We start from the raw sequence: 21,236 nt of genomic DNA, 5'->3' as shown, positions 1-21,236 counted from the left end.
ATAAATATGGTAGTGATGCGAGGCTCAGAGCGGAAACAGTCGGAATTGAAATGTGGAGCAAATCGATAAACTTGGTGAATGCATCACAAAGCGCCTGTTAACGACCTCATCATAACTACGTCACAATTTACAGGAAAATTTATGTATTTCACAAGAGAATGGGTAAAGCTTCTGTAACAAGATGAATTTATGCAATGATTGTTAAAAGTTCATTTGATAACAAATAATAGAATATTAATGCTTTATACTTTTAAACATTACAACTTATTTCGACTTACTAACCTTAGGTTTATGAGACCAAAATCTCTGTTTAAAACATATTATTTTCTCTGTGTTTTAAAATTAGGACCCAAAAGCATTTCCTAAAAGAATCGAGATAATCATAGTTGTGTATAAACAAATTAAACAGTATTCCATTCCTCCGTATTTTAAAATAATCACGTATGTATCGCTATAGGAAACGATTTAAAATACGAAAATAAAATTTAAAATTCACGTACAGGGCGAGTTGTATGCGAAGGTTATGCTAATATTTGACAATCCCTGCTTTCTCAGACACTCGATAAACATAGCTGCCCATAAAAGTGAGACTGGTACCTCGTGCCGGCCACCAGCTGTATCTCAGATCGCAACATAAATTAGTCCAGGTCGCGTGTCCTACCGACTTAGGCCACATCGACTCCTTATCGTACCCGGAAACCACACAGTAGATTGCTCTTCACCTTACTTTAAAAATATACTCTCAAACTAACTGCACAACGTTTTAATTCCTTTGTCGCATCAAATCAAATGACCTAAGCTGCAAACTAATTTAAACTCTATTAACTAAATCGGAGAGTACAAATCCGTTTTGTATCAAGAGAAATCGCAACAACAAATACGGTAACGTTGCCAGTATGTCGACATAAATAAAGCTGAGTGTCCTTTAACGAACTAGACGTTGACGTTACGACGCTAATGTGTAACTTCTGGGGCAAAGTGGACTCTATTCTAAAGGAATTTAAATTGAATTTCGCCCTTTATGCAATGCGGGTGGTAAATGAAGGCTTGCATTTAGCGGTCTTGGTGGTAGTGATATGGGTGGACTTCCTTTGTCTGGTAATCTTATCGGCGTGGCAAGTGGTTGCTATGTGACATGATACATTGCGCCCTCTATAGATTTATATTCACCGCTAATTGTATGTTTATTCATTGTACACCGTTCTGCTTGATAGCGTCGAATATTGCTACCTTCCTTAATAGCAACGGTTCAAAGTAGTAATTAGTGGTTTAATTTACTTCAGCTTTACGACGTTGATAAATGTTTGTTTCTTTTCTTTAAAACTAATATTGAGTTTCATTTATTTACCTTAATGGTACATTTTATGTACCAATGATGTAAAAAAATCGAAATCATTAACATCTCCATAGTTACCGTAGCATCATAATTTCCATATTCAAAAGTTACCCCATTGGTGGCAAAGGCCGGCGATAATTTCCTGCAAGTTTACATTAGAGAACATTATCGAAGAATTGGGACATTAAAGGGATTCCTGGCGGCGGCTCGTCTTATCTATGGACGCGAGTCTAACGGGTCTGCATAATGATAATGATACTACGAATTTTAATCGAAGGTCCTTCGAGCCGGATACTCACCTTATCTGTTAATGTCTAGCGGTGATTGATGAACTCTGTATTTAAATACACGCTTATTGAGGTGCGAATCAAATGCTTTTGATTCTTTGTACTGAAGTAAATTGGATCAGAATTAAGCTGCTATCAATGGGCATAGCCCGTTTATACATGGGGCAACTGAAAGGGGAAATTTTGAATCTTTGAAATGCGCAGCATATAAATTGCTTGCAATTTTGATGTAATTAAATTATAACGTTATTAATGACTACAAAAGGAAACATTTTAATACTAAATTCCGATTGCTTTATTGTATAAATCGAATAATTGTTTTCTATTTCTCAATTAGAACAATCGATCATAAGAAAGTGTATCAAGAAAGGAGCGCACGTTACATGGCATCAAAATATGACTAACATTATAGAAATGTTCCGATCTTTACTATAGTGGTCTTTAATGTATCTTTCTTTTTATATTCTCCTTTCATTTCCTCGCTGCTCGGTGTAAAGGTTCATAAAGAAATATATTCTATCGCAATGATTATCCTATAAAGAAAAACCGTACAAACGACGCGACTTCAATGGATGTAAAAAGACAAAGAGGGCCTTCGGTCCCAAAGGTTCGCAGTGAGATGCGAAGCACGCCATTTTCGATCATCGAAAAGTTTCCATAATGGATTCATCTGCGACTCGATTGTTCCGCGATGAATGGCCACTAATTAAAATGGAGTCACAAGGAACGACCAAGTTCTGGATTGTTCTCGAACTATAAATCGTCGCGCTCCTCTCTCATATAAATATTGCTCGAATTTCACGGACTAACTTCGGTGCTAAATTTAAAATCGAAATTTCGTGAATCGGTTCTCGAGATGTGAGTTTAATGTGTTCGCACGTTGCTCTGCGTTTATTATTAATTCAATTCGAATGACTTATGAATATTGTAATAAATGTGTTCGACCTTTAATGTTAAAGTTTATTTGTACACGGAACTTTTAGTGTTCGCCCAAGTCCATATTTGTTCATTATTTTATTTAAAGTATTTAGGTTCTTATTCTCTATCACATTTTATTTCTGCATTAAATGTTTGTGAACGTTAAAGTAACTCGTATGTAGATAGAAGCAACATTAATCACTGAAACATTTTCCTTCTAAACATTTTTACGGTTCACCACGCAACGAAATTCCCAACAGCAAAGTTATACACACCTGATGAAGATAAATTAACGTTTGTAGCACCATTAAAAAGGGGTTAGATTTTGAATTGCCGAAATTGGCCTTGTAAGATAGGTAACGAGTTTAAGATGGTCGGTGACGGGGCGCCGCAGATGTAGCATTGAGAATCATCCGCAGACGAGCCTCGTACATCAACGTCTCAAGTTATGAAACAAACAGAAAAGAGATATATGTTTGACAGTTTGACTGTAAATCGCACGCTGTCAAGTGTGAGTTTGGTACACTTGTTTCTCGCCTTATTGGATACTGGATTAGTATAAAATATTATAATTTAATTGGGGAAACAAGTTCTAGAAAAATAAAAATTTGAATTATTTTACGTTAATAAATTTTTTGGCCACGTAACAAATAACATTATAGAAATCAAAGCATTAATTCAAATTAATTTAATCCTTACAAAATATTTAAACAATAGTATAAAATCTAATGTGGCTTAAAGTTGACCAACGATTTTACATCAATTCCATTAAGACTTAACTTACTTTCTTACTTGATGCACACTAGCGGACTTCATTGGACCATAGTTCTATGTTCCTACTAGCATGCTTGCAGTAAGAAATCACATTGGATCCGATGGAGCTCGGCCGCAAATGACCCGAAATACACTCTTTTATCTGCCAATAAATAAGCGAGCTTCGGTTCCTTGGGAATTGCCTTGCGTCAGCTGCCACATGGCTCCGAGCATATAAAAACAAATGTAGCGGAACTCGTATTACCTTAGATAGCAAAGCTGGCCTTTACTTATAACAATACGTCAATAGAAAAAAGTATTAAACTTTATCTGAATTTAAAACTAAGTACTTTAACTGGCAGAGCGAGGCCTCGGAAATGACTCGACAAATCCCAAGGCGACGCTCGAAATCGTGTGCCCTTTTTAAAGTTGAGACGATTTGGTTAACGAGTGTCGAATTCTCTGGCCCCCGGGCCCCCGAAGACGTATCGCCCCTGGAGGTGGCCTCGGTAATTACCGGCCATTACAGACAAAGGACACGATTCAGACGATTACCATAATTCCCATTCCCGTAGACGAGATATAAACGAGGCGCGTTTTGTCGGAGGCAGAGAACTGACGTGTGTATTAATGACTACGCTTGTCCTATTAAATTAGGCGAGAAAGACGATTTAGTTTTTCATTGGCGACGAGCTTTGTAGATTGATAGGCGTTGTTGCGCTACCAACACCGTTTTGTTCCGCTTTACAAACAAATTACCGTATTTAAGTCTCACTTATAAAACTTTAGGAATCCTACCTTGTTAACAAGATTACAAAACAAATGAAGCAAATATTTAAAATTATTTATTAAATGTTCTTTTCTGTCGTTAAATTTAATGGAATGGGGTTAAGTAACAAATTGTTTTTTTGTTAGAAATTAGTTCTTTAAGACTACCGCACCTTGACACATTACCTAAGTAACTAAGTAAACAACGATATGTATTTGGTAGATTTTTTATTTTCACTGGAGTAATAACATAAAAACATTAACGCTCGATGTTTTGTATTTTTGCCCGGGCAACGTTAAAGCAAAATCATTAATCTCTAATTACTAGAACTGGTCGCTTCAAAGGCGGTACAAAAGCCGAGCGATATTATACCCCTGCCACACCAGATCGCATTCTTTTCGGTGAACCAAAAAAAAAACAACACAAAAACCCTTTTACAATTAATTGAGTTTTCTTGCGGTAACATTGCTCGCCATAATAAATTAATTAACGCTCCAAGGAATCCTTAAAATTTGTCGGGGATCAAAAGTTGGCTCGGGTGTGCGGGGGCATGATTCGGGGGGTATAATACTTCGATTTTCCATTAGCTTATATTAGCGATGGGAGAGGCCTCGCCCGGCTCAGCAATAGCTCCTGATCTAATATATTTCCTTTATTAACTAAGTACCCGAAACACGCGATCTTTGATCTATTTTCACGGGACGCTATTTGTTTGGGAGTCCGCGGAAGCAATGGCGAGCATGAATTAAGTTCATGTCAATATCTCTTGTCTTTCATACAACAATATTTACAAAAAATATTTCTGTAACTTTATCTAATGGAGAATTTAATTTCTACCTCAGCTTTGCTCAGTCTATTGCAAAAATATATTATTTAAAACCTTAATTGAACTTATTTACACAGCACATTTAACTTTGAAGAACCATTTAACTAAGTAAAATTTACCACTGAAGCGTTTTTAAAACCAATTTTAAAATTTAACTTCGCCGAAGTTTGTTCTTAAAATTTGAAAATTAAAAGCCAAGTATCTTAACGTCTTTTAAAATTTCAAAGACAAATCGTCTTGAGCACTTGAAGTTCGCTTACTTTATACCTTTATCAAAGAAGTACCACTTAGACTTATAGGTTGAGTTAGTGTGTAATTAGCCCATAACTTTTACGTTATTAACTCGTTCATTTTCATTGTACTCGAAGTTATCAATCAGTTCCACATTATTCATTGTTTCTGTTGTACGCAGGTTGTCTGCTGGAAGGGTCGCGACCACCGCCCGATGTGCCGCCGCGCAACCCCACCATGCCGCGTCTGAACGGACGCATCACCGGTAATCCCGCTGACCTGGCCGACTTCGAGCCCTCCTGTCTCGTGCGGACGCCATCCGGGAACTTCTACGTGCCCTCGGGTCAGAATCTTCTAAATCGCCGATATTATCACAATACTGAATTATCCCTCTGTTTTATTTATTGCCTTTTTTTCGTTCTTATTTGTACGCGATCATCTGTAAATTCCATATTGTCTCCGTATTGTCATAAATATGGAGATATTAAAATAAAAGTCGATCAAACATTTAATTTCTTGTTAAAACCACAACGTTGTATTTGAACTGGTCTTGTTCGATTACAGGAGATATTCAAAAGAATCCGTCTATGGACTACAAATCGAACTCATCGTGCAGTAGTCCAGGCAAGCAAGAGAAGAGTACGTTAGAAAGAATGGAAAGGAGCGACCGTCATCCCGCCTTTGGCGTCCCCGTACCTGTGCTCCCCGTGAGGAATAACTTGCGGGCCTCGCACTTCACACCCGCTGCTTCTCGATTCCATTTTAGGAAGGGCCTCTCATCTAGATGCTCTTGGAAATGTACTGCTATAGTATTCATAGTGTTGTTCGTTCTACTCTTAGCCATTGCCTCTTATATGTCAGGTAAGGGTTACTGATTTTTTCTATTTAATTGCTTTGTCATTTACTTACTCTTTAAACAAACTCATTAGTTAGCAGCTTTAATATAAAAGAATCTAATGTTTTGTTTTTTCCACAGCTTCCTATTTCGTCAACTGGTCGTACCAGAATTCTAAAGCATGTACAGTACTAGTTGGCGAGTCAACAGAGATCTTTCCGGCGTCTAAAGCGACGACGCTAGAGTCTAATAAGTCTCTGTCTAAACCGCAACAGAGCTCTTCATCGGCCAGCTCAGGTAAAGAGAATTATCTCGTACGCCCTCGTAGAAGTGTAGATGGGCATGCTTCTTTGTCTTCTGTTTCTGCTACGGATTCTTCTACTACTGTAGATGTGCATGAGCTAATCACTACGCCTTCTTTAAGTTCTGTTAGCCTAGAGCATGGTGTGCCAGTGCTACCAAACGATACGACTGGCGTCTTAAAGGAAGATTACAAGGAAGGTGCTAAAGCTTCGGGGTCTAGCAATGTTGGTTTGTCTTTTAACAATGGTGATCTAACAAATAATAACACTACGCTTGATTCTTCGCATAACAATAATTCAACTTTAAAGCCGATGTTTAAATCGAATGACAATACAACTAAAGATTCCAAATATGAAACTGTAATAGACAAAAATAACATAATAGCCGAACAACCACCAGAAGCTCAAATAATCGATAAAAGTAATAATATAAAAACTGATATCGCATATGACCCAGAATTAATGCAAAGTGATTCATTTCCATCTTTATATTCATATGGTGTACAAAAACTTCAATATTTAAAACTATTAACTCAACTAAACGCTATCGGAGAAGAGTTACACATATTTTCAAATGACACTGCCGAAGTGGACAATAAACTCGAAAAGTTCCATTACGACAGTGAAACTAATCCTACAGTAAACATACCAACGACGGTTGTGCCAAAGATAAGAGAAGATACAACTACTGATGCACCCTTAACAATAAAACCATTAATTGTTGAAACTGTTTCCCCCTTCAATATAAATTTAACGAACGCACAAACTGAGCATGTTGTGACAACACCAGGAATGCCTGATACTAATACTGTTTCAAATACAACTGTGACTGAACCGACAACCACGCCTAATGAATCAACCACTGTTAATGTTGCCGTTGAATCAAAAACTCCAGATATCATGTCTAATAAAAAACATGTTTTGATTAACCTAACTATTTCCGCTGATGATGCTGAAAGTTCATCTTATAAACCTTTATACTCACTAGCAGTGACCGTTCCTACAATGGGTGACTCAAACGAAATACCTACGGTTAAAATTACACCGTTAGACCTGGAACCAACTATGCCGACAAATTTCAACAAGCCTGTTGTTGTTCAAAGTACAACTAAAACTACGAAAGATTCGAGTATAAACACAGACTGGGGAGGTAGTTGTGAATGCTCTTGTCCAGTATGCGAAAGCAACTCTGCAGATGATTTCTATGAAGATTCTGATTCAGAAAAAAGCACCACCATGAATTTAGAAAATACAGATGTTAGTACTATACCAAGTCCGGTGTCTGGAGATAATGAATTTTCAACAACAAGTGAAGATTCTACTGTAACCCAAAGCTCCTATGTAACTATGGAAACAACTTCAGTATTAGATACAGGCAAAGAGTCAACTGTGACTGAAATGAGCTCAACAACAGATTTCAATGAAATAACTACAACTTTAAATGAAACAACGGAATCAAATGACGTCACACATGATTTAACAACTGAACCGGAAATAGTATCTACAACAGAAGCATTGAAATGTGTATGTCCGAAAATGAAACCTCCACCCATCCTTATATTGGAAGGTGAGGTCTTCAAACCTGAAACGATAACTTACTAACGACCAGCTAAATTCATCAAAAATTTTAAGCATAATGTGGTACTTAACAAACTAATTCGCATGATTATGGAGGAAAACTTAAAAAGGAATAGGTTATTCATTAGTGCTTCGATTACAACATGCATGTGCTGTGTAGACTTATTATAAAACTGTAGAAAACTTTTTTTCTTGAGCATTTATTTCTTATTATTTATCATTTCCATCAAAACATTTGCACGAATATTTTAATGAAAATAATATATTTACAAATTTACTGGTTCTTAAACATTTTATATATCTTATAGGTGCGCGAACATTTCCAGCCCAATCATTTCCCCCCGATGGGACGACATTCAAACAAATTACTTTAGGTGAAAAATTATCAAAACAAATCCCTCCATATAGTTATTGGAACATGCAGTTCTATCAATCGGAAGCTTCTTATGTTAAATTCGATTACCTGATTCCCCGCGGAGCTTCCATAGGAGTGTATGCAAGGAGGAACGCTTTACCCACTCACACTCAATATCATTTCTTGGAAGTATTAAGTGGATTTAAAGCTAGAACTACCCGTTCATCCCATGTGAGTAGAGGACACAAAGTATTATTTCATAAAAATGTTACATAGAAATCAATATTGTGTTTTATTTTATACAGCCATCAGTAAAGAAAGAAGTAACACATTACATGGAGCAAGGTCATTGGTTCCTATCTCTTTACAACGACGACGGCGATCCACAAGAAATTTCTTTTATTGCCGCCGTTGCCGAAGATATGACCCATAACTGCCCTAATGGATGTTCTGGGAAAGGGGAATGTCTTATGGGTCATTGTCAATGTCAACCTGGCTTTGGAGGGGATGATTGTAACGAAAGTAAGTTTTCATATAGAAATGAATTGATATTTAAAACTGTTGTACAAAAATATTAATGTGTCAATATTCCAGGTGTATGTCCAGTACTATGCAGTCAACGAGGTGAATACATTAACGGTGAATGTCAATGCAATCCTGGCTGGAAGGGCAAAGAGTGTTCCCTGCGACATGATGAATGCGAAGTACCCGACTGCAATGGTCACGGCCACTGCGTGAATGGCAAATGTTCGTGTGTTCGCGGGTACAAAGGCAAATTTTGTGAAGACGTCGATTGTCCACACCCCACCTGTTCTGGTCACGGCTTTTGCATTGATGGTGCTTGTGTGTGCAAGAAAGGATGGAAGGGTATGGATTGTGCGACAATGGACAAGGATGCTCTGCAGTGTTTGCCGGATTGTTCTGGCCACGGAACATTTGATGTGGACACTCAGACTTGCACTTGTCATGCACGCTGGTCTGGGGATGATTGCTCTAAAGGTGAGATAAGAATTAATGGCATCGTACAGATGTGCTGAGTCTAGAACTTAAAAGATATGAATACTTTCTACCGTGCATATCATTTTTAATATTACAGAAGTGTGTGACTTAGACTGCGGGCCTCATGGTCGTTGCGTTGGAGAATCTTGCATCTGCGATCAAGGATGGACCGGCGAGTACTGTACCTCGAAACTGTGTGACTCTCGATGCAGCGATCATGGTCAATGCAAGAACGGTACTTGCCTTTGTGTATCTGGTTGGAACGGTCGGCACTGTACTCTGGAGGGCTGCCCCCGCGGCTGCGCGGGCCATGGTCAGTGCAGGGTCGCCAACGACGGCCACTGGGAATGCAAATGCTTCGATGGCTGGGACGGACCAGACTGCACCACGCTTAAAGAACAAGTGTGTGATGACTCAAAGGACAATGACAAAGGTATATTCTCAATTAATTTTGATCTTAAAGTTGTGGTATTTTTACTTTTACATATTGTGTGTTTCAGTTTCAGAAAAAATACATCTATAAAAACATGTGTTTTTATTTATTTTCTGCACAGATGGCCTGATAGATTGCGAAGATCCAGAATGCTGTCAAAGTACTGCCTGTAAAGGCAGCCAGCTCTGCGTGTCTTCTCCTAAGCCAACGGATATTTTACTGAGGAAGCAACCTCCAGCCATTACAGCCTCCTTCTTTGAAAGAATGAAGTTCCTCATCGATGAAGGTAGTCTCCAAAACTACGCAAAACAGGAGACATTCAACGAAAGGTGAGATTAGATGTTCGATGTTATCTGTGATATTAATTGGCTAAAGAAGAATCATTTGACATGTCTATTTTAACAATTTTCCACTACTAACGATACGATGACAAACGATTCTTCATTCAGGTGCTTCAATACAAATATAAAAAAAAGAAATATCTATTATATAAGATACGCAATGTTGTGCCCCAGTCAATCCTAATGTTTTATTTATTGATAATGTATCACCGTTTCGTTTCTTCTCCTTACACATTGTAACAAATACGACTAATTTTATGTTTATCGAAGTTTAATGTAAATTTAACATCTTCTTCGAAGGTTACTAAATTGGCACTTGCATGAACAAGGATTTGTCTATCAGAAACTAAGCTAAGCACATCGCTGCTACTAACGTTTGTTATTTCCTTCTTCCTGATTAACAATGTATCTAATGGTACTCATTCTTTGTCATTTCTCGTCTTTCTGCTGCGCAGTATGTTTTGGAACCACTTCAACACGAGGTAAGATCTAGCGAGATTTAGGTAGGATTGTGTGTGTTCTTTATTATATAACAATATCACTTATTGTACTGACACGTACTTCGAACGATCTAGTTTATACATTGCCGTCTAATTTATTTGTTTGGTGTGTGCATGACTATGTTTATATGTATAGATACCTACAATCGTGTCCTGTGAGTTTTGTGTTATGCTTTTTATTTAATTATATTTATAATATATCACTATATGACTAATATGTAAATCAAGTAATTATTCCATCGCTAGACAGTTTGATTCACTTTATTGAAAATTGATTACATTTATAAATAGATATCTACAATTCAAAATAGTAGTAAATTTTTTAGTAAACTTAAAAATTTAAAGTTGATAGAACCCTCTCACCTTGAATAGTTGACATAAATGAACTTTTGAACATTTCTAGAAATCCCTTAAAGCCCTTAAGTAATATTTAGATATCAAAAATCTTATTACATCATATTACTTTGAATTTGAGCACAGATTTACTATATGCTAAAACATCTGCAAGAGTAATGTCTCAAATTACTACATTAAATAAATAATTTTCCAGTCGTTCGGCTGTGATCAGAGGTAGAGTAGTGACGTCACTGGGCTCTGGCCTTGTCGGAGTTAGAGTGTCAACCTCTACGCCTTTGGAAGGGTTCACATTGACCCGAGAAGACGGTTGGTTCGATCTGCTGGTGAACGGAGGTGGCGCAGTGACATTGCATTTCGGACGAGCGCCTTTCAAAAGATCTACTCAAGTTGTATTCGTCCCTTGGAACGAGGTTTGTATAAAACGATGTCACATCATTATGTCAATTAACCGTGAAATCATAACTTTCAGTACTTCTTCAAATGTGGTGTACATTTTTCATAACCACTGAAATTATACGTAAGAATAAAATTGCCTTATAATAGGTATTAATTTTAATTTCCTCAGTCCGTTATTTTCATTAGGGATTACTTTAAGTTTAAAGAAAGTAGAATTAATAAAGCACTTGAACAGTTGCTTATCCAATCTCCAAAGACCGCCGACGTTAATAACTCCGCCAACTTCACTCGAGTTCCTATGAAGCAATTTAATATTTTTCCCCTGCCTAAACATGCAAGGCGACTATCAAAGAGGCATTAGGATTTTTCAACTCTTAATTTAACTTGAAAGTTTATAAAGTTGTCCTAAGTTGGTTGGACAAAAACTTTATGACTAAACTAGTAATCTGTCCGCAACTTTGTTTTGTTCACACTACTTTAAGCATCTTCATGAAGACAAAATACAAAAAAGTACATTGGCAAATTCAGTCTTCAGTTTGTAATATTAGTATTGTTAACAAGCTATCCTATCTTTCAGGTTGTGATAATAGACGAAGTGGTGATGACGACTTCGGACGAGAAGGGCGGCACGGGACCCCCACAGGCTTGCCTGGCTCACGACTACGATGCGATGAAGCCAGTCGTACTGGCCACCTGGAAGCACGGCTTTCAAGGCGCTTGCCCTGATAAGAGCGCTATACTTGCTGAATCACAGGTAAGTTTTCTTATAATCCATGGCAATTATTCTTAAGTATTTGATGCTTACTAAAATCTTTGTGACATATTTGTTAATCTGTTTTTATTGTAGGTTGTACAAGAAAGCCTCCAGATACCAGGTACTGGTTTGAACCTCGTGTACCACAGCTCACGGGCCGCTGGCTACCTGTCTACTATACAATTACAATTGACGCCAGAAAAAGTCCCACCCACATTGGCGCTGATCCATTTGAGAATCACAATTGAAGGGATACTGTTCGAGAAGACATTTGAAGCGGATCCCGTGATCAAGTTTACGTACCCTTGGAACAGACTGAACGTGTATAGGCAAAGAGTGTACGGAGTCACCACGGCGCTGGTCAAAGTGGGATACCAGTACAGCGACTGCAAAGATATAATCTGGAACGTGCAGACGACTAAGCTGAGCGGACACGACATGAGTATCTCTGATGTCGGCGGATGGAACTTGGATATACATCACAGATACAACTTCCACGAAGGTAAAAACTAATACTTTATACGGTGAATCACTTTGCCTCTAATTTTTTTCTTTACATTTTCTGCTCATTACTCTGGTGTTTATTGCAAACCAAAATTTTTCCCACGTCGTTACTTTATTGTTAAACATTGTTCAACATCTTCTATTTTTTCAGGTATACTGCAAAAGGGTGACGGCGCAAACATTTACCTGAAGCAGCGACCGCGTGTAATAATCACGACACTGGGCGACGGCCGGCAGCGCGCGCTCGAGTGCGCGGCGTGCGGCGGCCCCGCCTCCCGGCAGCGGCTGCTGGCGCCCGTCGCTCTCGCCGCCGCACCCGACGGCGCGCTTTACGTCGGAGACTTCAACCTCGTGCGCAAGATCGACACCGACGGCTCCGTTAGGACCATCGTCAAGCTCAAGTACGTTACCCTATTATACCTTTAAATTAAATGTTTTCCACATCATTAATGTTAACAAAGCTTAATAAATATTTGTTTATTTCCAGTGCTACCCGAGTTTCGTACCGCTATCACATGGCGCTGTCGCCTTTGGACGGCACTCTATACATCTCCGACCCCGAGTCCCACCAGATCATCAAAGTGCGCGACACCAGCGACTACAGCGACCCTCAGCACAACTGGGAGACCGTGGTGGGGTCCGGAGAGCGCTGTCTGCCAGGAGACGAGGCTCACTGCGGCGATGGTGCCCTGGCCAGGGACGCCAAGCTCGCCTACCCCAAAGGAGTCGCCGTATCCATAGATAACGTCTTGTATTTTGCCGATGGAACCAATATCCGTATGGTGGATAGAGACGGCATTATTACAACTGTCATCGGAAATCATATGCACAGAGCACACTGGAAGCCCATACCCTGCGAAGGAACCTTAAGCGTCGAAGAAGTTCACCTGCGCTGGCCCACGGAGCTCGCCATCAACCCACTCGACAACAGCCTCCACATTATCGACGATCACATGATCCTCCAAATGGCTCCCGACGGTCGGGTCAAAGTTATAGCCGGAAGACCTCTCCACTGCCCGTCGCCCCTCACCGGGTACGATATGGAGCTAGCCACGTATGCTACTCTTGTTATGCCGCAAAGCATAGCATTTGGTGCAGCCGGTGATTTATACGTGGCCGAGAGCGACTCCCAGAGAATCAATCGCGTTCGCCTTATCACCACCGATGGCAAGATAGCACTGTACGCCGGGGCCGAGTCGAAATGCAATTGCCTGGAGCGGGGCTGCGATTGTTTCGAAGCAGACCACTTCCTCGCTTCCAATTCCAAATTCAACACGATCTCAGCAGTTATCGTTAGCCCGGATGGCATAGTTCACATCGCAGATCAAGCCAACTACAGAATTCGTTCAGTGATGGCTAGCATCCCGGACGCTAGTGGTGCAAGAGAATACGAAATTTACTCCCCCGATACCCAAGAAATGTATATTTTCAATCGATTCGGTCAACACGTTATGACGAAGAATATATTGACAGGAGAAAACAACTACGTATTCACATACACGGTCAACACAAGCAACGGGAAACTCAGCACCGTCACTGACGCTGCCGGCAACAAAGTCTTCCTTTTACGGGATTACTCCAGCCTCGTTAACTCGATAGAAAATACAAAGGGACAGAAATGTCGGCTCAAAATGTCTAGAATGAAGATGTTGCAGGAGTTGCGCACCCCCGACAACTTTAACGTCACCTTCGACTACCACGGCACGAGTGGGCTGCTAAAGGCCAAGTATGACAGCACAGGAAGAAGCTACATTTACAAGTATGACGAATTCGGAAGACTGACCTCAGCAGTTACTCCAACGGGCAGAATTATCAACCTCACGTTCGATCTTAGTATTAAAGGTGCCACTGTTCATGTCAGCGAAAACAATAGAAAACCGATGTCGATCCTCATAAAGGGTTCGTCTGTAAATACTAAACTCGGGGAGGCAGAAAAGAGAACTATTATATCAACAGATGGAAGTATTTCTTCTAGCATGCCATGGGGACACATCATTTCTACAGATACTGTGCCATATACTATTCTGTCAGAAATTGATCCAATTCTGGGCGAGAGCTATCCTGTCCCAGCTAAGCAAAGGACGGAAGTCGGTGGAGATTTAGCAAATCGGTTTGAATGGCGCTACTTTTTAAGAAGACTTCAATCTAACAAAGGAAAGGGCAACAAAGCTGTTGCTCAGATAGGTCGAAAGTTACGCGTCAATGGCGAAAACCTGCTTACCCTTGAATACGATAGAGACAGTTCGACAGTCGCCGTATTTATGGATGACAAAGTAGAACTCCTGAATGTCACGTACGACAGAACAGCACGACCGGTCAAATGGGGTCCTAGGAGTGGTATCTTCGCAGAGGTGGAACTCGAATACGATAGGTTCAACAGACTTACTAGCTGGCGCTGGGGAGACCTTAATGAGACATACGGATACGATCGAGCCGGCAGGTTGCACGAGATACGTTACGGGGACAGTTCCTCGTTAGCGTACTCTTTCCGAGACATGTTCACGAGCCTGCCACTAAAAGTGACAACGCCGCGGGGCAGTGATTACCTCCTGGACTACGATGACTCTGGGGCTCTGCAGAATTTGACAACACCGAGAGGCCACATTCACACGTTTGCATTGATGACATCTCTGGGGTACTTTAAATATCAGTACTTCTCACCGATGAATCGTCATCCGTATGAAATCCTATACAATGATGATGGCCACATCTTAGCCAAGATCTTCCCGCACCAGTCCGGCAAGATCCTCTACGTATACGACAACACCGGCAAACTTGAAACTATACTAGCCGGCGCTTCCGCTATCCGATACGTATATCACGAAAATACTCATCTCGTAAAGAATGTCGAGATCACCGATCCCGACTACGAACTCAAACAGGACTACAAATATCACGCGGGCATACTTAAGGACGAGAAAATGAAATTCAACTCGAAGAGCGGCTTGAACAACGCACATTTCAAGTACCAATACGACGGAAACGCGAGACTTTCGATGATCGACGCCAACATCAACAGCAAGGAAATGCCTCAGCTAAAACTGAAGTATAGCCAGAACCTCGGCATGTTGGAGGCCGTCAGCGACCTCAGGATATACAGGAACACATTCAACCGCTCCGTCATGCAGGACACCAGCAAGCAGTACTTTACCATTACGGACTACGACGACCACGGCAGAATCAAAACGGTCCTAATGAACATCAAATCTTTCGACGTCTTCCGTTTAGAATTGGAATATGACGTAAGAAATCGAATCAAAACAAAGAAGTTGATGATCGGCGATACGACATCGAACGAACGAATCAGCTACAACTATGACGGTCACCTGATGGAGGTGGTCGGCTCCGAGGACGACTGGAAGTACGTGTACGATGAGAACGGCAACGTCATCGGTGTCATCGAGCGCGGCGAAAAGCGGTACCTCGGTTATGACATCGGCGACAGAGTAGTGCAGTACGGTGACCTCGAGTTCAGCAGCTACGACGGGCGCGGCTTCGTCATCAGGCGCGGTGAGCAAAAGTACAGGTACAACTCACGAGGCCAGTTCGTCCACGCCTTCGAAAGGGACAAGTTCCAGATGTGGTACTACTACGATGACAGGAACAGGTTGGTGGCCTGGAAGGACGACAAGAATAATATCACTCAGTTCTTCTACACGAATCCGCAGACGCCCAATTTGATCACGCACATGCACTTTACCAAAGCCGAGAAGACCGTGAGATTCCTCTACGATCAGAGAGATTTCCTCACTTGCATTGAGACGGAGGACCAAAGGTTCTACGTTGCCACCGATCACAACGGATCGCCCCTTGTCATATTCGATGTAAACGGAGATATTGTAAAAGAACTGAAGCGTAGTCCTTTCGGTAGAATCGTGAAGGACACCAATCCGGGCTTTTATGTACCCGTGGACTTCCATGGTGGTATCCTCGATTACAACACCAATTTAGTGTACTTGGATAATCGATTGTACGACCCAGTGGTAGGTCAATGGATGACGCCGAGCTGGGAACACCTCGCAACTAAGCTGAGCTTGCCTACGGATATATTTATTTATCGATTCAAGAACAACGATCCGATAAACAAGAACCAGAACGTGCCGTATATGACGAACTTGGGCAGCTGGCTGCAACTGTTCGGGTACGACATGAAGAAGATGATGGGAGCCAAGTACATCACCGATATGGTGTTCCAGCCGATGACGTCAGTGACGGCGCCGCAGCTGGCGCCCGACTTCGGCGTCATGTCTGGACTTCAGTGTATTATTGAAAAGGTATGAGTTATTATCGAACATTATTTATGTTAATTATTGTATGCTATGTTCCTCTCTTATATTTATATTTTTGTATTCCAGGTGAATGATAAACTATCAGACATAGACTTCGTGCCAACACCTCTTCTGAAAATGGAACCTATAACGAGGAATCTTCTCCCGCGGGTGTCATACAAGCGCGGCGTGTTCGGCGAGGGCGTGCTGATCTCGCGCGTGGATGGCAAGGCGTTCATCAGTGTTGCGGATGGCGCCAACAGCGTCGTCGAGGACGTCATCACCACAGTCTTCAACAATTCCTACTTCCTCGACGTGCACTTCAGCATCCACGACCAGGATGTTTTCTACTTCGTCAAAGATAATTCGCTCAAGATACGAGACGATATGGAGGAGCTGAGAAGACTCTCCGGAAAGTTCAATGTATCGCAAGATGAAACTAACGACCAGGGATCAGAGGTTTGTACCATATAATTACACTTACACTTAAAATATTTTTTACATGCTGTATTTTTTTTCATCAACCCTTCTGTCTCTTAAATTGAAATATGACTCCTGTAATTGAAGGTTCGAGTGCACGCGGTGGGCAAAGGCTCCGCGCAGGCGGTTATAGTCCTACGTTACGGTGTGGACCCTGCTCAGGAGAGGATCAAGTTATTGAAGCACGCACACAAGCGCGCCGCCGCCCGCGCCTGGGAGCGGGAAAAGGCGCTGGTGGCCGCCGGCTGGGAGGGCAGGGGCTCCTGGACCGAAGAGGAGAAAGAGGAACTCATCTCGCACGGCATCGTCGATGGTTGGGCGGCCAAAGACGTCCATTCCGTGTCCAAGTTCCCTCAGCTAGCCGACGACCCCGCCAATATCGTGTTCGTTCGCGACAGTAGACGGAAAAGGAGAAAGAGTGGCCGCGCGCGTCATCGCTCGTGAGTTCTCTTCACGTGCCATAACATATGTCGAGTTCAACTCCGCGTTCCACAAATCTCAGCGGACGCTCGGAAACTACTAAGTCTTTAGTTTACACCACTCTACAGGACTGAAGTTCTCTAAGTGAGTTTTTCTCTAAAAAGTGAGTTCTTGTGATTATTGTGTAGATGTATTTTTTGGACCGTTTTTCGTACGTGAATAAAATCGATAGATTCGGATTAGTCCTGGAAGTGGGAAACTTATTCTTTGTGAGTTATTCGTTAAGTAGAAAGTAGGAACTGAACCTGAAGTTTATTCGCTTACGTACTTAGGCTATGAATTTTATTTATAATGTTATTTTTTCTTCCTGTTTTGGAAATAATTTCGAGGAATCTCACTAAATAACTCACAGGGTAACGAGTCATACACGAAACTAATAGCAACTGAGCATAATATTGAAACCAAAATACTCAAATGCGATCACAATTTATTAATGATTTTTTTGATATTATTTTACCAATTTTTATATAATTTTTAATCCTATACCAACTAACGCTTACAATTATTTTGCAAATCATGTATTCTAGCCAAATATTTCGTTTTATCCGTAAATATAAGTATTTGTAAATAGCATTTAATTCTTGTAATTATTCATTTTGTAATTTAATCCTAAGTCCTTTTATTACTTCGCAATACTGTAACTATTTAAGCAATAATTTTATACTTTAAATACGATTGCTTGTCTTCGAAATGACCCTTGTGTATTTTATATACTTTTTAATTAAAATATATACATATTATTGTTACAAAACCTCTTATATAGTATAGTAACGTTACAAAAAGCATTTCGCAACTTTAAAATCAAATAGAAAATCCAATATTCGCTTATTATATAAGCTTGTTGATATTTAAACGTATTATACAAAAGTTACAGTGGAATTTATAACAAACATTTGCAATATCTGAGGGCCTATTACTTATGAATTAATTATTTTATATTTTAATTATTATTTATTAACAGTTTTATAAGCATAATATATTTATTAAAACTAAAATTGTAGTAGGTACCTCATTACACCAAATATCACAATTAAATGGCCTAAGAATATAATTCTATAATCAGCCTGCAATTTTACAAATTCATTTTATTTTTTTTTATTTTTTATTGAATCAATTTTTTTATATTGTTTTAAATATTTAAGAATATACCTTACCATAGACTCATCCTAGAGCTTCAAATACCTTTTTATATTCTATATCTCCTCAGATCCTTTTCCTAAAGCTAATAGAAAAATTTGTTATAAATATAATGGGAAACGTTGATACGTACACTCTGCATGTGTTGTGTAATAATCGAAATGTAGATTTACAGTAAAACTATAGGGTCATACTTCTTGCTGACTTATCTAGACTGCATAATTTCTTAGAGACTGATCATACTTTTATGTTTTCTTGCATTTTAGCTGTGGTCACTGCGTCACGCTTTTCCAATGACCTCTATATTCCATTGGACAGGCTATAAGCCGTAGTGTTTTGTGCCTATTTGAATTTCTCCATTTTGGCGCTAACCGTAGGGATTGGAAGCTGTGTTGGAAACTCGAATTAATAATAGAGATAGAATTAGACGACAGTAATTTCAACAGACGCTTTTAAGACGGGACGTAGAAAAACCAGTCATTTCAAAGCAGCGACCTGCCCAACGGATACTATAGAGGTCAGTTTTTCCTCTTCACCCTGTCACTGTAGTGTCTGACAGGTTATTTTTATAGGTTATAAAATATTGTGGTCTCGTGAATTTTTAGAAGCTACGATGTAATAGTCCTTCCTAATTGTATTAGACCATTGCATCTTCATTCTGTTAGATGTCATCTAGTTAAGACGCGCATTGACCTCAGTTAATTATTATAAGATTGTATATCCTGTGAACGTGTTAATCGTAAGTCAGTAAGAAGCTAAATGTAATGTAATTAAATGTAGTTTATGTCCATAAATGTGTCTCGTTTAAATTGTGGTGTCTATTTCATGTTAGAGGTACTAATTTAATTGCAAGTTGACTGAGTGAGCGGTGATAGGGAGTCGATGATATTTTTTACAAAAAGATATTATAATAAACCTCGGGAGAAGTTTGTGTGAGCTCCGGGCCCCGGGTCCGTAGAGGCAGAGGTCGCCAGAGGTCAGCTAAGGTCGGCAGCGAAGGACCCACGCGATGGTGATATTTTTGCAAAATGTGACTAAACAAAGCAATACATTGTAATGTAATACGTCTTATCTTTTTTTAATAACTTTAAGGTGTATTTTTATTTAAATGAATAATACAATTATATATTATATCTATTGTGAATGTAGTTATTCGTTTCGCGGTGATATTTAGTAGAGCGTATCTTTTTTATGGTGTATAAAGAATTCTAATTTGTAAATAGGTACTTAAAATCGTATTGTGTAAAAAAAATATTGTACATATCTGTACGCTTGGATTATTTATAAATTATCGTCGGTAAGGTTTTAGATTATGAATTGTATTGTAATATAGTGGGCGAGCCACGGAGCCGTTAGAGGCTGCACGAAGCCGTACCATCGTTCAGAGTGGCCATCGCGTCCCCGATACTTTCCTAATAACATTAAATTTGAAATAAAAATGAACTTTCGCTTAACTACCATCCGTAACTTTCACATATTGCATGGATTTATTTCATTAGTTGTATAATCTGTCGGTTGTCAAGGGGCGGGGAGTTTTCTATAGTTCTCCGTCAACAATAATACCATAGACAATTAAAGCTTCTAGTTATTTTAGAGGGCTTCAGAGGCGCGGTATGTGAGGCGTCGATAAAGTAGATCTGATTTGTCGTGCCGAGTCGATAAACATTTTGATTTGTATTGTAGACAAGACGTGTAGGTCCCAGGATGTTAATGGCCGCCGCGCCGGCGACACTCGGGCGTGAGCTCCTAGTGCGAGTGAGTCATGTGAAAGACGATGGAAGCATGTACAATAATAAACATAGAATGTATTCTAATGGAATATGTAATAAAACATTAAAACTTGAAAACTCTTTTATTTCGACTATCCCTATACCACGACCCTATCCAAATATATCTTTTAAATATATGTAGAAAGATTTAAAACTCAATAATTACAAACTAAAACATCGGCAACTCAGGTGTTAAGCACTTGACTTGTAATCTGCATATCCTGGGTTCGAATCCCGCGATGTACCAATGTGTTTTTCTATTTTCGATTTACTGTACTTTTATTCGACGTTCTTACGGTGAAGGAAAACATTTTAATGCAACCTGCACATATCTGCGATGAAATTCAAAAATATGTATGAAGTCTACCCGTACTGGGCCAGCATTGACTATGTCCTAGTCACCAAACTTAGGGTAGGCTCAAAGCAACTCAGTGGGGATGTATAGTGAGCTGATAATGATAAATAACCAACACCCCTACTAAGAAGATATTCGATAGAATTTTCGTTTCACCACATTCTTACATCCATTTAAAACTTTATAGTAATTGGAAAGCAGCGAGAGGACAGTTCTCATATATGTACAGTTGTTATGAGTAATATAAAAAAGACGGTGATGATTTATAAAAAT

The 21,236-nt window shown here is 39.8% G+C and overlaps 1 protein-coding gene across 3 annotated transcripts in view; it reads left to right on the top strand.

Annotated features, from left to right (window-relative positions):
• Positions 1-20,675, top strand: part of Ten-m (teneurin transmembrane protein Ten-m) — a 176,135-nt gene extending 155,460 nt beyond the window's left edge. For 2 of the 3 annotated variants that reach the window (XM_013319642.1, XM_013319640.1), the window contains 15 exons: positions 5,302-5,463; positions 5,685-5,981; positions 6,097-7,824; positions 8,144-8,421; positions 8,496-8,712; positions 8,785-9,189; positions 9,287-9,622; positions 9,744-9,951; positions 11,014-11,230; positions 11,794-11,970; positions 12,064-12,472; positions 12,626-12,875; positions 12,962-16,748; positions 16,830-17,201; positions 17,310-20,675. In XM_013319642.1, coding sequence (XP_013175096.1) covers positions 5,302-5,463; positions 5,685-5,981; positions 6,097-7,824; positions 8,144-8,421; positions 8,496-8,712; positions 8,785-9,189; positions 9,287-9,622; positions 9,744-9,951; positions 11,014-11,230; positions 11,794-11,970; positions 12,064-12,472; positions 12,626-12,875; positions 12,962-16,748; positions 16,830-17,201; positions 17,310-17,666 — 9,200 coding nt within the window. In that variant the 3' untranslated portion in view covers positions 17,667-20,675. The remainder of the gene's footprint in view (positions 1-5,301; positions 5,464-5,684; positions 5,982-6,096; positions 7,825-8,143; positions 8,422-8,495; positions 8,713-8,784; positions 9,190-9,286; positions 9,623-9,743; positions 9,952-11,013; positions 11,231-11,793; positions 11,971-12,063; positions 12,473-12,625; positions 12,876-12,961; positions 16,749-16,829; positions 17,202-17,309) is intronic. The other variant, XM_013319643.1, reaches the window with a different exon arrangement.
• The last annotated feature ends 561 nt before the right edge of the window (positions 20,676-21,236 follow it).

Source organism: Papilio xuthus, unplaced genomic scaffold (genome assembly GCF_000836235.2).
Source record: "Papilio xuthus unplaced genomic scaffold, Pxut_1.1 DF826115.1, whole genome shotgun sequence".
Lineage (NCBI taxonomy): Eukaryota > Metazoa > Arthropoda > Insecta > Lepidoptera > Papilionidae > Papilio > Papilio xuthus.
Note: the sequence above shows the minus strand (reverse complement) of the source record. Positions and strands in the feature narration are given on the sequence as shown.